The sequence below is a fragment of the Nematolebias whitei genome, chromosome 7, assembly GCF_014905685.2.
Source record: "Nematolebias whitei isolate Nwh7 chromosome 7, NemWhi1, whole genome shotgun sequence".
Lineage (NCBI taxonomy): Eukaryota > Metazoa > Chordata > Actinopteri > Cyprinodontiformes > Rivulidae > Nematolebias > Nematolebias whitei.
Genome location: NC_056504.1, coordinates 51,336,589 through 51,354,435, shown reverse-complemented (window position 1 = coordinate 51,354,435; position 17,847 = coordinate 51,336,589). Strand labels below are relative to the sequence as shown.

General features: G+C 41.4%; 1 protein-coding gene across 1 annotated transcript in view; it reads right to left on the bottom strand.

Annotated features, from left to right (window-relative positions):
* The window catches only part of LOC119412900 (glutamate receptor-interacting protein 2), a 153,335-nt gene extending 144,846 nt beyond the window's left edge, over positions 1-8,489 (bottom strand). The window contains exon 1 of the mRNA XM_037679936.1: positions 8,282-8,489. Coding sequence (XP_037535864.1) covers positions 8,282-8,420 — 139 coding nt within the window. The 5' untranslated portion in view covers positions 8,421-8,489. The remainder of the gene's footprint in view (positions 1-8,281) is intronic.
* Positions 8,490-17,847: the final 9,358 nt, after the last annotated feature.

Sequence of the window (17,847 nt, the reverse complement as noted above, 5' to 3'; positions counted from 1 at the left end):
AGAGACTGAGCTGAAAACTGCACCTCAGACTGAAGAAGTCTCTCGGATGAGAGACGAAACGTTTCTACATTTTTTTGTTGATTTGCTTTGTTTTTGTTTTTTTTGAATGTCCAGAGGACCAGATTTAACTTTTTTAGATATAACAAGTTATCATTCAGCAGAATCTGTGCACTTTCACCAAGAAGTAAAATAAGAAGTACAATTATTCGGCTGCTATCAGTGTAGACCTCCATGTCCTGCTCATCTTCAGCACTTTAATAGATAAACAGAATTAATTCAAACGATGCAAAAAAATTCACGTTTCCTTCATTATTGTGACACCGATTTAGAAAAAGCGTACAAGCAGATTTTTTTACAGGGAAATGTAAAGACAAGATTCATTCAAGTCCAACAAAAACCTGTCACATTTAATAAAATCCAATAAAAACTTGTAATAACCACCCACTCTCCAGTTCTGGATGATTAATTACAGACACTGAAATCCTGGATTCATTCTCTGACACTTTCTATTTTCAGGTTTGAATAAAGCATCTCTTCAGGAAGGACCTGCCGTTGATGGGAGTTATGGGAAAACCTTTGATATTAATCTGAATCTGTTGTAATTCTTAAGGATCTTTCACGATGTTTGGCAGCGAGCGTACGGTTTTCTGTCGAGTCTCATGTTTTGGTAAAAGTCTGTACAGACGAAGCAACAAACATAAAAATAAAATAAATCAGGACTAACTGAAAACTAAAACACGACTTATCTTTTTTAACTTTGATACAAGGATCACATCATATTTCTGTAAGTAGGTGTCTGTTAGCACTTAGCAAAGATGCACATGAATTATAAAAAACTATTTATCTTAAGTGAACGTAAAACTCCTGTTTTTGTTTGAAGATGCTCCTTCCAGTTACAAACACTTTGCAATAACTGGAAAAATTATTAACACATTTTTTTTTTTTTTCTTCTAACAAACAGAAATTTTCAGTTTAAGAAAATCCACCTCATTCTGTCAGTTTAAAACTGAAAGTTTCAATCTTTTGATGTAGATTAGTCCAGATGTGATGGTCTGGGTGGATGGACGGGCGGAGAAAAACAGAAATCAGTTTCATTACAATCACTGCTGCTTTAAAGCCACTTCCTGTTTAAATGGTATTTGTTAACACTGTTTTTGATGCACTTTAAATAACTGGTTCACACATTACCCTTTAAATGTGCTTGTTTAAAACTGGACATTAAAACCAGGGATAAGCAAGTCACAGTTTAAACACACAGGGTTGGAGCCTTCAAGTATACAAGGACCCCGAAATGATGGGGAGTGTAAATCCACTCTGAAGCAACGTCACCACACACACCCACCGGGCTCAGGATTAACTGACAGATTATCCTGGTCCATGCCTCGACAGGCTAGAGGACAAAATACATAAATAAATCACAAGATCAAGAGCAACGTATCTTTAACATGACAGCTTTTAAATATTTTAGGCAAATGTTTAACAAGAATATTAACTTGCACATCTTTTAAAGTGTTCAACAACTTTCATTCAAAGATGAAAATAAAGAAAATACATGAAACTCAAAACGCTGATAGCGATGCAGAATTTTTCCTTATTCTTGCACAAGAGCAACGTGGATTTCATGCATGTGTCAGCATACAGGGCGGCTCATTGAGGTTACTTTCCTCCAACAGCGTGCAGAGCTTGTTCTGTATCTGTGCCTTCTCCTTGCTCCAAAACAACCTGCCAAAGGTTCATTTGAAATGTTGCTGCAGGGCAAATCTATAGTTCTCATGCAACATTAAAATGTTTGATACTTTTATTGCTACTCATGGCTTGCATGGCCACCATATGTTGTATATGGGCTTGCTGTACTTCTTGGATTGGGTGTAGTTATTCTGCATAGACTATAAGATAAGTATGCAGTATGCAGCTCTGTACTTACAAGGTAAATACCAGGTATGTACCCTCCAAGTATCAGGTAAGTACCCAGTAAGTGCAGGGTAACAAGTCACTTCTTAACACAGCCCAGTCCCCATGGTACCCGGCTGTGGCTGAGTGCTTAGAGCAGACGTCCTCCAATGCAAGAGTTCGGGGTTCAATTACACCAGCAGTCACATGCCGAAGTGTCCTTGAACACATCATTGCCTCCGATGTGTGTCCCATTGGTGCATGAATGTGATAAAGCACTGATTATAGATCTAGTATAGAGCTGTATAAATGGGTAAATGAGGCACAGATTGTTGTAAAGAGCTTTGAGTATGTGGATAAGACAGAAAGGATCTGTATAAGTACAGTTCATTTAACATTTACCCATTCATTTCCCCATTAGGTACCTTGTACCTTGGGGGAGTGGTGGCGCAGAGGTTAGAGAGGTGGGCTTGTGATCCAAAGATCGCCGGTTCACGCCCCGGCCCCGACAACATCAAAAATTGTGGGTGGGGTAGGTGAAACACCCACACTTGCCCCCACCCTCATTCGCCCCACTCTGGGCCCATGAGCAAGGCCCTTAACCCCCACCATGTGCTCCCTAAACAGGTCTCTCTTGAAAATGAGTTCTCGTGGCTCAATGAGACTAACCTGGATAAATAAAGGCTAAATGAAAAAAAAAAAAAAAAAAATGTATGTAAATACCTGGTTCATACCCTGTACCCCTTAAGTACCAGGTATGTACGCAATTAATAAAGGGTAACATGTCACTTCATAATACAGCAAGGCCCTTGTAGGTACTGGGTTTTTTTACCTAATGAGTATCAAACATGTACCTCACAAGTACCACGTACTTGTTTGTTTTTTCATTCAACCTTTATTTCTACAGGTTAGTCCCATTGAGCCTCGGGGACTCATTTACAAGAGAGACCTGATTTAACAAAGAGTGGTGACAACGATGGACAACAAAGACAACAACAGACAATCATAAAGGATGCGTACAAATTGAGGTTTTTTTTTTTTTACAAATGAAAATAAAACTGGTATTTAAAAGAAAATGTAACGAAACAAAACAGCTAGATTGTAAGGGAGGTGTAGAAAACTAAAAACAAGAACACATCTGCATTGGTTTTTGTTTTGTAGAGTCTTATACTGTACTGTGAAAAAGTACTTGTACTGTTTTAAGGGTCTACAAGAGGTATAGGTCTGCCCACTCTTATCTCGCTGATCTGCTGCAGCCATATGTCTTGAGGTCATCAGATCAAATGCTTTAACTGGTTCCAGTCACTCGTTTTAAGCTCTGACGTGACAGAACCTTCTCTGCTGCAGGTCCAAGACTGTGGAATGAGTTACCACTACATGTCAAACAGGCTCTCCCTCTCAATGTTTTTCAGTCTAGTTTAAAAACTCACTTTTATTCCCTGACTTTAGACCCTGTACAAGTTGATTTTAACTTCTCTGTATTTTATAATTTTAGTCATTTAGTTTTTTATCTTTACGTCTGTGGATCTGTGTATTTTATGCTGTGTTCTTTGCTTGTTATGGATTTTTTTTTTTCTGTACAGAACTTTGGTTGGCCTTGTTTCTGTGTTTAAGTGCTTTATGAATAAAGTGGTGAGTACAAGATAACTACTCACTTCACAAAACAAACAGTCTCTGTAAGTATCAAGTACTTTCCAGGTAAATAACTACTAAGTACTAAGTATCAAGTACACACCCCAAAATCCCTAATCAAGCCCTAATCAGGATTTTCACTGTGAAAAAGAAAATCACTGTAATGCCACTTTGATTGTTGATATGTGCTGCTGATTATCCATGCTGCTGATCTCATGCTGCTGATTTATTTCATGCCGTTGTATTCATTCGTTCTCCTCTACTCACACAGACTCATGTTCATGCCGCCTGTTTCTTTTATAATGTATATTTTTGCTGTTGTTGGTTGTAACTGGGACCTTGAGTACACAATTTTGTTCCACCTCATGTGCCACGAGTGGTGAGAATGACAAAGAACCTTGAACCAAAAGTACCAGGACGTCAAAAGTCAAATATTCTCTACTATTCCCCAAAGCCTTTTTTTTATTTTTACATTTGTCATAAATGTTTGTTGATTCCTCAACTGATTAGGAGCTATTAGACTGACATTGTTCTTTCTAGGAAATGTTGGCCTGCAGAAAACCAAACAAACAGTAAAAGCAAAAGAACATAACCAGTTCTCATGTGTGTGTGAACAAGATGGTTGGAGATTGGTTTTGGTTTCCTGGGGATAAGAGGAGAATTGCTTCCATTGCCCCTGAACACTCTTTTAAAGAAAGCCAATTGAAAAGGTCTTGTTTCTCAGCTCCCACAAGTGTTGTTGTGCTCTCTATAATATTCTCCAAATGTGTCTCGTGGCACCTGAATTATGAACTTTAACTTTTTCCCACTGTTTTTTCAACATATTGGTAGAAAACAAGATGAAAGTGGAGGATGGGAAATGGGTCCACATATTTTCCTCGCTCCAACATGCAAATATATCCATGAATTTTGTCCCAGATTTACTTTGTTAGTATTTTTAATCACTGAGCACGATCAAAGCAAGTAAAAAAAAAAATAAATAAAACAAATTAGATTTTTCTATAAACCACTTCCAAAAAGCCTTTGAAAAACATGAGGTAACTCAAACTGTGGGCTCAAAACTAACCCAACCAAGAGGGAATTAAATGCTGGAGCCAATTAATTAAGCTGATAGTGTATAAATCACAGAATGCAGTAAACAAAATAATTTGAGGGAAATTGATTTGTCAGTCTTTGCATAAAAAAAATAAAAATAAATTATCAATCTTTACTTTGACAGTTTGTTCCATTTATATTGTGTGAATGTTTTTTTTTTCTTAGATCAAAAACTTGTTCTTAGGTTTGCATCGTTCAACGATCAAACCTAAGAACAAGAATAAACTGTTTGCCGATAACACTACTGAATGATAAATCGAGGTCCTCGTATTGGTTCTGCCGGGTCTCAGATGGAGCGCAGAGAAGTCAATACTGTTTATCTAGAGGAAGTATGAGCTGCAACAAGGTCCCTGACACCATCTGGCACCCCACACTCTCCTGCAGAAATACAGATGTCCATCGTTACTATGACTTTGAAGAGATACCAAGAAACGGGAGCGCATTCATTCCTTCATGCTGTGATGCAATTAGGTGAAAAAAAAATCATCAAATTATCTGTAAAGACAATGAGATGTCCTTTGACCACTGATGCACCAAAGATTTGTTCACTCGAGCTAATGGCTTCACTGACGGTGGTCTCACACTGAGCTCAGAGAATCGTGATTATAAACATTAAAATTTGAGAAAATTGGACAGAAATATGAATTTTCTGCTGAAGTCTGCTTGAATTCAGAGTTTGTGGTCAAACTGTGTGATGTCCACCTCCCCCCACATTCTGCATGAGTACACTTTTAAAATGAATCCAGCCAGATTTGAATAATTCAAGAATAATAAGTATTATCATCATCAGTGTGGCATGTACACCTGGACATTTACTTTTAAACCTTTTAACTTTTTGTTCTTGCTTGCCCTCGGCAAAAGCAAACATTTCCTCCTTCGCTGCTCCGTGCCTCGAGCACCCAGACTCAGTTGTTTTGCAAACTGAACCGCAAATTCGATGTGATTTGTGAGAATCGCAGGCCACCTGCGGCCCCTAGGATTCACTGGCAGGATGGATCAGATCTCGGGGAATACTCTCGGGCACGGACCAGTGGTGTGTCCACTTAATTTGGACATTTGGAATTAGAGAGGACCAGCAAAGACTCAAGGCAGACATGAATCAGTAAAGTTCTGCCTGTTTCCAAAACAAATGCTGTTTGTCTGAACTCAGCTCCTCGGCTGGCCTTAACAAAACACCTTATCTCAAATTGCCTGGAGGCCTTGTAAATTTGATACTCTGCCCCCTCCCTTCCCCTCTCACCGAGGAAATCTGTAGGGATGGGGCAGATCCGATCCAGTATCGGTATCAGGCTCTAATACCAGTATAATTTACAAAGTACTTATCGGATTTTTATGATTCAACCTGCAGAGATTTTCGATCCATGATGCATGTCTGCGTCTCCAAGCAAAACTTCTCCACATTGATTCCCTGCCAGCTACGTTGAACGTTGGCTTCAAACTATGGAATGGATTTCCTGAACGGTGGCGTGTCTCATGAATCCAGAGTAATAAGACCCGCATCACATTCAGGAAATCCAGTTCATAGTTTGCAGCCAGCTAAAACGTGCAGTAGCACTTTGGCTAATGGCTAACCAACTTTTCATCGAAACATGTCCACTGTGTGGAAGTATTTTACACTAGAAACACCACAAAACAAGACAGCAATGTGCAATGCCTGCAGAGCCATAGTGCCACATTAAACCACGGTAAAGTTAGTTTTACGTTGGACATTTGAGTTCCGTGGTTTCAGCGGTCTGCTATATTTCGTTCAGTCCGGAGAAGGCAGTCTAATTTCGGTCAGCCCCACTCAGTCTGCCCCTCCTCCAAGATGGAGGAGTACTTGCCTATAAAGAGATTACTACAGCCTCATAAAATCAATAATGATGATGATATCGGGACGGTATCGGCCGATATCCAGATTTAGGTATCGGGATCGGATCGGAAGTTTAAAAATGTGGATTGCTGCCTCCCTAGAAATCTGTGGACCTACCAGAGGGACCCGGCTGCATAAACATTTCGTCATCATTTCAGGACTCTGATTCCCTCTGATGCTGTCCTAGGTTGACCTCGGCACCCCCATCTGTTTACAGATCTCACCATTTGGAACTGATTGTACCATTCTTATCAGAACTCCTGCAAAGCCTCTGGAGTGTCCTTGGACATGCTCACCGCTCTTGTCAATGTCAATTTATTTATATAGCACATAAAAACAACCAAAGCTGACCAAAGTGCTTTACAGTTAAGACATAAAAAGAGTAAAAATGCATCTAGTGCCACTCAGAAACATAAGAAAGTTAACAGTAAATACACAACAATAAAATCAGCTCAAAATATGTTCTCAGACTCTGCATGGATCAAATGCCAAGGAATCCAAATGACTCTTCAGCGAAGATTTAAAAGTCTCAACAGTCTGAGCAGTCTTTAAATTCTCGGGTAAACTGTTCCACAATTTTTGGAGCAGCAACCGCAAAAGACCGATCACCTCTGGATTTCAATTTGGATCTGGGGACATCTAAGAGGAACTGGCTGGTAGACCGGAGTGCTCCTACTGGACTGTAGATGTTAAAAAGATCACTGTGCGTTTATGTGCGGGGTGTTTTTTCCCCAATCTCAGGCTCTCTCCTCACCCAGGGAGTGAGTTTGAGAGGATTTTTTTTTTTACCTCCTAATCCTATAGATGTGTCACTTTCATTACTTTTTGTCTGTCTAAACAGATCTTACTTGTAAATGAGTCTTCAAGGCTCAGTGTGATTTATCTGTATAAATAAAGGTTGAAAAAAACAGTTTCAACAGAAATTTTGATGCACACATTTGTGACATTATTAAAACTCAAGTGACTGAACTGCAACCTTCCATAACTGATGTGAGGAAGATGAGAAACCTGCAAAAATCCTTAGACATTTTGGAAATGTCCTCATGAGTGCTGGTCACAGTCAAAATCCGATGTCATCAGCTAAATAAGTTATCAAACATCTTACTGTGCAACAGCCTGATAGATGCAGACAGCAAAAGGCAGAACTAATCGATGGAATCATAGATGATAAAAAGTAGTACTGTTGGCAAAGTGAAACAAAGAACAAGAGTCTTCTTTCAACAAAGAAGAATGTGCCCAGAGAACTGACTAACCTTGTTAGAACAAGAGAACGTTTACAGACAAGATAAACAGAAATAAGTTATTTATGCAGAACGAAGAGTACAGGCGAAACAAAAGTTATAAAAATTTGCACCGTAGTGGACTGATTATTGGATACTAATTCAATCTCAGCACCTAATATATTATTATAAAATATTATTATGAACATAACTAATCGAGTCTGTTCGTTTGATACACGTTGGTGCAGAAAGATGACCAGCAATCCATTTTGAAAGGAATGTTTTGTAGAAACCCATTTGAAACACCATTACCTGCATCATATTCACTGGTTTCTATTCTCCATTAAATGCATGTTTATCAGCTGACCTTCTATCAGCCCAAGATCTAATTAACGAACCAGAGTTTGTAACCACCTGACTAAAAGTCATGATTGCATGTTAGAGGATGGGAATGAGGAAGTCAGATGGTCCTGCAGCCCAATGAACAAGACACTACAGAATGTTCTGATGTTCAGAGAAGACACATGATCCTCTCGTGTCACTCAGCAACCCTCACCTTCACACTCACTAACACGTGGAGCTGCCGACTCACCGGTGATGCAGAGGCTGAAACGACACAGTTCATCACACAGGGTGTCCGGGCTCTCCAGATCTCCTGGTCCCCTCTCGCTCCTCTTCTTCCTCGGTGACATCCTCTTCACCATCTTCATTACTCTCTCCACTTTGTCCATCCTGGACAACAAAGTTCTGCTGATGTATCCTTTAATTTTGAATCTCGTGCCAACTCGTCTCTCTTTTCTTCTTTGTTTTTTTGTCGTACTCGTCTTCAGTTTTGTTGGCTTTCTTCTTGCCGTTTGTTTCCTGAATCCTGGTAAGTTTCTCCTCCCTACCTCCTCCTGTCCTCCTGTTCTAGTCTCCTTTCTCCTCTCTCTCCACAGTCGTATCTCTTGAGTTTCCCCTCGTTCCAGTGCAGCACCTTCTGTCACACGTCACCAGCCTCTTCTTCTTCAGCTCACACAAACATCCAGACTTGAACTATGAGAGTCTCAGAGAGGTAATAAACCAGGGGAGAGACAGGGAGAGGCTGCACATTTAACTCCCCCCTCCATCCCTTTATCTCCCTCCCTCCATGCACAGCAGCACACGTCCTCCCTGCAACACCCCCACATCTGAGCCTCAAAACTCTGACACTGCTTTGTTTTATCGTTTCCCATAAAAAGAAAAAAAATTAAGACATCAAGGTGCACCCTCTTTGTTTTTCATCTCTCTCTCTCTCACACACACACACACACACACACACACACACACACACACACACACACACACACACACACACACACACACACACACACACACTCACACACACACTCACGACTTTAATCTGCCGTGTTTCTCTGGCTTTCATTTTGTCTTTCTAAAATTATTCCTCATCTGCCTCAGTCATTCATGGTTCTACCTATTTATTCTTCTGTCCCACCTGGATCTGTTCATCCCGTTCAGTTTCATCCTTCCTCTCCATCTTTACCAGTTCAGCCAGGTTTCAGAAAAACACATGAAATGAGCAATATGCCTTTTAACTGCACATCTCAGGCTAATGTGTTGAAAAGCACCCAGCTTCTCCTCAGCTGTCAGGCTGACACATTCCACTTTGAAATGTAAATGACACCAGAACTTTCTGAAAAATTCCCTCTGTAGCTGTTCTGGTGGAAGTGGGCTTCCCAGTCCATCCTCTGAGCGTGGCTGTGGGGGCAGGAAGGGAACGCACACAAACAAAAGAAACGCCCCGCCTGGATCAGTCAGTATACAAAGGGAAGCATAAAAACAAACACAAGTAATTAAAGCAATAATAATAATAATAATAATATTAATAACAATAATAATAATAATAATAACAAAGGCGAGGAGACAGCTCATGAACAATTTAGACAAGGTGGTCAGCAGAAGCAAACGCTTCAGGCAGAACAAATAAAGCAGCAGCTGAAGAAACGCCCTGGTGAGTCGTAACGATTATCTCTTTTTTAATTACCTACGGAAGAAGCGGCTAACGATAACGGATGGATGAGTTGCCTACCATCAAAGGCTAAAGGGCGATAATGTTTTTGCCCATATTGTCTGTTCTGTTTTTTATTGTTTAAGCAAAATATTTTACAAACAACTGCACAGAGTTTAATAAACGTCTCATAAAGTCATTATTTTATGTACTACAACAAATGAACTTTTTGTTCATGTCATGAGTGTGCCAGCACAGCTAGCCGACCTCAGCCAAGACAAAAGCTATGATTTAAAGAAACTGGGCAAAAGTTTGACGTGGTAGCAGCCGAGTCATCCTAAGATGTACTCTGAGGACTACCAGATCTCACCGTGTTACAAGAGATTGCAGAAACCATTACAAGGTTCATGTACAGGGTTTACATAGGTAATGTAGGTCAGAGCATCCCTGCTGCATCCTTACATCTCTACGCTGATGATACAGTTGTTTATTGTCGAGCTGAAACAGTTGATAAGGTTTTCCAGTTTTTACAGTCTGCTTTCTACATCATCCAGTCAGAATTGTTCCATCTCAAACTGGTCCTAAACGTCAACAAAACCAAAGGGATGATGTTTTCAAACAGGAAGTCGGTCCCAGCAGTTCTTCCTTTGATTTTATATTCGAATGGTGTCCCTACTGAGTTTGTCCATCCATTCATTATCTTTTACCCACTTCTTCCATTTTTGGGTCACGGGGGTCGCTGGTGCCCATGTCCAGCAATCACTGTGCGAGGGGCGAGGTACACCCTGGACAGGTCTCCAGTCCATCACAGGGACACATTGAGACAAACGAGACAAACAAATATTCACTCTCTCACCTAGGGACAATTTAGAGCCACCAATCAGTCTAGCATGCATGTTTTTGGTCTGTGGGAGGAAACGATTGCACGGAGAAACCACACGCAGCACGGAGAGAACATGCAAACTCCACCTAGAAAGGCCTCCGGACTGGGGATTTGAACTGGGGACCTGCTTGCTGAGAGGCAGCAGCTCTACCAGTTGTGCACTGAGTTTGTTGATTCCTACAATTATTCATGTATCTTGGTCGATTCTCATCTCACTTTTAAGCTCCATGTGGAAAACTTGGTAAAGAAGCTGAAAGTTAAACTGGGTTTGTTTTTCAGAGACAGATCCTGTCGAACTCTGAATGTTAAGAAACACCTTGTATCTGTGACTTTCATTCCCTCCATTGATTACGGTGACATTATTTACATGAACGCTCCTACAAGAACCCTGCAGATGTTGGATGCTGCAGATGTTGGATGCTGCAGATGTTGGATGCTGCAGATGTTGGACGCTGCAGATGTTGGATGCTGCAGATGTTGGATGCTGCAGATGTTGGATGCTGCAGATGTTGGACGCTGCAGATGTTGGACGCTGCAGATGTTGGATGCTGCAGATGTTGGATGCTGCAGATGTTGGACGCTGCAGATGTTGGACGCTGCAGATGTTGGATGCTGCAGATGTTGGATGCTGTCTATCATGGTGCACTAAGATTCATAACTGGCTGTAACTACCGTACCCACCACTGCACCCAGTATTCACTGGTTAACTGGTCACCATTAACTTCACACAGACTCTCTCACTGGTACATCTTCATCTTTAAATCACTTCTTGGTCTGCTGCCTTCATACATCTCCTCCTACATGTCTCTGTGTGAGTGCAGCTACAGCGTGCGCTCTCAGGACATCATTACCTGCAGTGTTCCCTCAGTGAGGACTGAACTAGACAAAAGGACCTTCTCCTACTCCGCTCCTGTTTCCTGGAACATCTTGTAAAAAGATCTGAAGCTCTCGACCTTTGACCTCTCTAAGTGTCTTTAAGAATCTGTTGGACTCCTGGCAGGGACCAATGCAGACATGTTCCTGTTTTTAGTTTTTTATTTCTCTTTGTAATGCAGCTGTTTTTGTTTCGTTTTTTTTAAACATCATTTTCTTCCATTTACTTTTCCCAATTTGTATGTCTTCTTTTATGACTATCTACTGTCATCACTCTTTGTTAAATCAGGTTTCTTTTGTAAATGAGTCCTCGAGGCTCAGTGAGACTAACCTGTAGAAATAACGGTTGAATGAATATAAACAGCTGTCCTTCGTTTCTTTAACATCACATTTTAGGCTAAAGTTAAAACCAAATATTGGGGGAGTGGTGGCACAGAGGTTAGAAGATGGGCTTGCGATCAGAAAGTCGTAGGTTCACCTCCCGGTACCGTCAACATCAAAAAATGTGGGTGGAAAAGGTGAAACACCCACACCTGCCTCCACCCTCATTCGCCCCACTCTGGGCCCCTGAGCAAGGCCCTTAACCCCCATCATCTGCTCCCTAAACAGGTCTCTCTTGAAAATGAGTTCTCGTGGCTCAATGAGACTACCTGGATAAATAAAGGGTAAATGAAAAAAATACATATTGAGAGAAAGAAATGATTGTTTCCTGTTTTCTACGCATGTGGTGTTTGTATTTGTTGGATAGAATTATCCTCTCATCTTGTTCCAAGAAGCCACACTCGAGGGCACGAGAAGAATTTTAACTGGTTTCACAGGCAAGGACAGACTTTCACAACTGGTTACACAGATGTTCAGAAGTTCTACACGCCTGGAGCCCAGTCATGAGTATCTGCCTCAGGCAGCGTGCGAGAATTGTTTTTATAAACTTATCAGCTCCGGGATCAGAGGCCGACACTGATGACCTCAGCCACACAGCTGAACATGCAGGATGAAATCAGCTCCTCGTTCAGTCCTCTGACAAAGGAAAGAACTCTCTATTAACGCAACACGTGGTTCATGGGCAGTTAACATTCTCTGCCATAGATCAAAAATCTCCTGACGGTATTGACACTATGTTCCTCTTAAATTAAATTCAGTTTTAATAAGAATGTTGTGTTTCCTGCAGCACGGTGGCTCAGTTGGTAGAGCTGTTGCTTCTCAGTGAGAAAGTTGCCAGAGCTGTTGCTTCTCAGTGAGAAAGTTGCCAGAGCTGTTGCTTCTCAGTGAGAAAGTTGCCAGAGCTGTTGCTTCTCAGTGAGAAAGTTGCCAGATCTAATCCCAGTCGGAAGTCTTTCTGGGTGGAGTTTGCATGTTCTCTCCGTGTGTGGGGGTTTTCTTCAGATAGTCCGGTTTCCTAGCACAGAACAAAACATGCAAGTTAGGCTAAAATTGAACTCTAAATTATTTTTAGTTAATGATCTGCTACTTGGGCAGCATGGTGGTGCAACTGGTAGAGCTGCTGCCTCTCAGCGAGAAGGTCCTTGGTTCAAACCCCGGTCCAGGGGCCTTTCTGGGTGGAGTTTGCATGTTCTCTCCGTGCATGCGTGGGTTTTCTCCGGGTGCTCCAGTTTCCTCCCACAGACCAAAAACATGCATGTTAGGCTGATTGGTAACTCTAAATTGTCCCTAGGTGTGAGTGAGAGAGTGAATGGTTGTTTGTCTCGTTTGTCTCTATGTGTCCCTGTGATGGACTTGCGACCCGTCCAGGGTGTCCCCCGCCCCTCGCACAGTGATTGCTGGACATGGGCACCAGCGACCCCCGTGACCCAAAATGGAATAAACGGGTAAAGATAATGGATGGATGGATGGATGGATGGATGGATGGATGGATGGATGGATCTGCTACTTTAAGCTTTTAAAAAATGTTTGTTGCTTTTTCTTTAAAAACTCATTTTCAGCTTTTTCACTGCACTTCAGTCGACTCTCAGCGCTCAGCATTCATGTTCCATGTTGGAAGAAATGTTTCTACTTTAGCTTTTTCAGTTTTTCCTTTCTTCTGATCTCCCAGCCTCTTGTCCTCCGATGTTTAATCTCTGCTTCGTGTCTCTCCATAATAAGTTTATCATTTGCTTTGGAGGAAAGGACATAAACACGCAGCAGCCCATAATGCTTCAGCAGGCGAGATGATCATGAACATTTCTGCTAAGCTTTACTGCATACAAAATCACATGTAGGCACACAAACTGTGAGAACACACACACACAGGAAAAGTGAGGCCGTCAGAGACACCCTGCATGAACAGGTTACTAAACTCATTTGTGTTGAAGTGTGAATTTTTCAGTGTAAATGAACACTTCGCGTGCTTATGACACACACACACACACACCAGGAGGGAGGATCTGACCACAGGTAACGTTGACGATATCTCCCCCCACGTGTTCAAGGCCTGCTTTTTAATTACTGACCCGAGGGTCGTCCGTGCTCTTTGATCCTTTGGCAGATTTTTCATCCCTTGAAATGACACCGGTGAGAACTGATTGCTTTCAAAGAATTAAAAGTCCCTCCAAGATGATTTGAGGGTCATTGTGCCTTGAGTCAGCAGCCTTGGAAAGACCTTTACAGACATTAATAAAAGACACAGTCAGGTTGGAGATAAATATAACTTTTTTAAACGAGCTGGGAATTATTTAATAACTCGAGTGATAACTACCAGAATATCTCTGTTCCATGAAGAAGCTAATGCCTTCATTCAGTAGACAAAGAAAACTTTCCAAGTCCTGGATCATTGAGCCTGCGTCAGGACAGTCTGAACCACTTTGGCCAGGATTGCCTGAAACTAGTTTGACTTTGAGCAAACAGCAAAGACGAAGGTGGACAACAGGATGCAGACAAAGTGGCACCTTTCCCAAGAGCCTGGACCTCAACTCTTCTGTCAGCGGGCACCGGACAAGCAAGATCCTTCAGAAGGCACAGACCCAGCTGCTGAATGAACGGGTGACAGACCAATTTTATTACTGAGGCTTTAGCGGCCTAAGAAGAGCACATTAAATGATAACTAACAACGTGCCTAGATCAGACCACACTTCAGCAAGTGATGGACTGTACAGATCAGGCACCTTAGCACAGCATGTCCAGTACAAGACCCAACAACAACATACGTTTAATTTACTGCAAACTCATCAAGTCCATCCCAATCCCAACAACACATTCAGTGTAGGACAACACTCCAGTAGTCAATTACATGTCAGGGAGACAGAAAAGTGGGTGAAGAACTTATCTGACAGACAGCTCACCCAGTCGGAGACAGAGATTCTTGCCAGGGGACTGAACTTTGCAGTTGCACCAAGTAGAATTCCTCTGGGGGAGATGATCTCAGCCACAGAATCAGCCATCCGTAACAACAAAATTAAAGAGTGTGAAGCAGAACAACTCAGAATAAAAGTTTCATCCTGCTTCAGCAATGCCAAACCACCACCTTCCAACATCAGTAGAGAGGAGAGGGATGCACTCACCACTCTTAGCAAGGACAAAAACATCATCATTCTCCCAGCAGACACAGGAAGGTGCACAGTGATTTTGAACCAGAAAGACTATCATGAGACAATTATTACACTCCTTAGAGACTTAACCACTTATGAGCTGCTGAGAAGAGATCCAGGAAATGGTTACACGAAAAAGCTGATTGCCTGAAAACGTTGGAGCAGCACAAGGCTATTAACCGTATTCTGTACCACCGACTGTACCCAGGGGAGGCTACGCCTTGTCCATATGGTTTACTCAAAACTCACTAGCAAGGTGCACCTTTAAGACCAATTTTCCAATTGGGGAAAAAAAAAGTGATTCCCAAACAATCAGGTGTAAACTTAAATCAGATTTATTACAACGCTTTGGGGAACAGCCAACAACTCACAGATCAATGCATTTACAAGACTCTTACTAATGCCTTCAGGTTCTGACCCATTCTGAGCTTCCTGTAGCAGGATGTTAGTTTATAGAATCCCCTGGTGTCAGTTTACTCACCCTCACCCCCATACTGTCCAGCTGTTATCAAACATCTGCACACAGAAACCACTGGGAGCTGCAGAAGATGAAAACTCCTCTCAAGCACTCTCTGGGAACACGTCACCGTGTCTACCTCATCCCTCACACCTGGAGCTTAATAACGATGATCTCGTCACTGTCTCCTCACCGACAGTCACATCAACACTGATTTTAATGTAGATGAATGATCGAGGAAACATTGTGATCACAGTAACAGTAAAGTCCATGCTCAATAATCCAGATACAAAATCCAACAATGTTCAGTCTGGTCTTCTGGACGGTTTCTTTTTTTTTAATGTAAAGTCTATATTAATATAGAAACAAAAGAGCATGGCGCTTGAATATAAATACATTTCCTCTAGTTTTATCAGACAGAATGTCACTGCTAGCCGTTGATCTGAGAAACAAAAACAACTTTTCATAAAATCCTCAAGAGCTGATGTGAGACTAAACTCAAGCTGAACGAGGAAAGGAGGTCAGCTGCAGACGTGCAGGAGGAGCGATCGGACTCTCCTCAGATCTTCCATTCCTGGAGTCAGAAGGACAGAAATAGACTCAGTTCAGCATATGGCTTTGTCAGCAGATTCTCATCCCTAAAACTGTTCTTCCTGACAACTGAAGTGTGCTAAAAAGAATTTAAACTTCTCCAAATGTACCGTGGCTGCTCCATGGACTGAACAGAGCTTGATATGAGAGGAGATGAACTGCTGATACTGAAACTAGTTTTCAACAGAGCTGAAATATAAATAAATTCAGTGCATTTCAAAGACAAAGACAAGATGAAAAACATCCATTAAACCCTGAACAAACCCCGAAAGTCAATTTGACAATAACTATAACCAGAGTATTATGTTTTTAAATGCTTTTAAACATACAGTAAGTGAATCTACTAAAACAAGCCATGTAAGTTATCAGTGTGTTGTTCATCCTGAATTTTCTAAAACCTGCAACAGATACAAATAATCCAACAAGAACAAATCTACTGCAGCATCAAGAGAAGTGAGTGAAGAGTGACAAAGGCCATCTTTGTGGAAATAAATAGTCCATGGGGCAGAGGCCTCCGTGTCCAACTGTCCCCCTCTTACGCTGCTGTTATTGTTAGTATCAATCCGCCCCCGTGATGATGTCGTTTCTGGCTATGGCGACCCTAGCTAGCTTCTGGCATGAGCTCATTTTTGGCTCACAAATCCAAACTTCATCTTAAATATACAGTTGAAGGTCACGCAGTATAGCTGTCCCCACTGTTGTTAGAGGGTTTAGGTCGGTTCTTGAAAATGTGTTGTTTGAAGTCTAAAAACCACCCAGGACAGCCCCCTGTGAATAGCAAGTGGCCATCAGGGCTCTGACCATGAACTCTGGTCATGAACTCTGGTCATGAACTCTGGCCAGAGTTCATGACCAGAGTTCATGACCAGAGTTCATGACCAGAGTTCATGACCAGAGTTCATGACCAGAGTGGAGGAACGTGGACCGACCAGTAAACAGAGAACTTTGTCCTACAGCTCAGCTTCTCTTCACCCTGAAGTTATTAAATGAAAATATACCTGAAGTTCAGTGCAAAGTGCAAATATACATAAAATGTAAATAAATATTACATACAAAATATTTAATTTTTATTATTATTCAAAATATTTCTAATTAACAATTTAGAATTTTGCTTATTTTTAAATAAACTCATGACTTTGTTAGTACAAACATGAAAACAAATATCGAATATGAACAGAAAACAAGTTGATGGTGGAAACTCCGGGAGCTCAGCACCTGACACACGGATACAGAAATCATTGATGGAAAAATGGATCGATTGGATTCTACTAATGAAGCTGAGGGACAAACGGATGGAAACTCTCCTGGGGCTGCAGCCTGACACACTTCCTCGTACGGAGTATTTGATCAACATCACACACCGTCCTTGTCTGAACTCACTTTACCGGATTACAAATCTAGTAGTTAGTTTAAAACAATTAAAATAAGTCACAGGTTTATTGTGCTTTATACATAGTTGTAATTCTTTAGAAGTTTCAGGGTTTTCAAACTTCTGATGAGTAAAATAAAGATGAATTTCAATATTTGACAAGCGTGTACATTTTTTGTGAGTCCGATGGTTCAGATTTTTGATTCAAATTCATTTTGATTTTCGTGTAAATCATCCGAGTGCGACTCATCATGTGTCCTGTTGGCAAACCCACAGAAACAAACTCACGACCTCGTTTCTGGGTGATTTGGCTCTGAATTCAGTTTTCTTTTTTTAATTATTATTCCTTGGAGCTCGGAGTGACGGACTGGATGATTAAGCAGAGGCGGTCGTTTGCTGTCTGAGAACACAGCCAGTCAGCCGTTCACTCGTGACGTGGAGCACAGAGAAACCTGCAACTATAGGAGGAGCTGC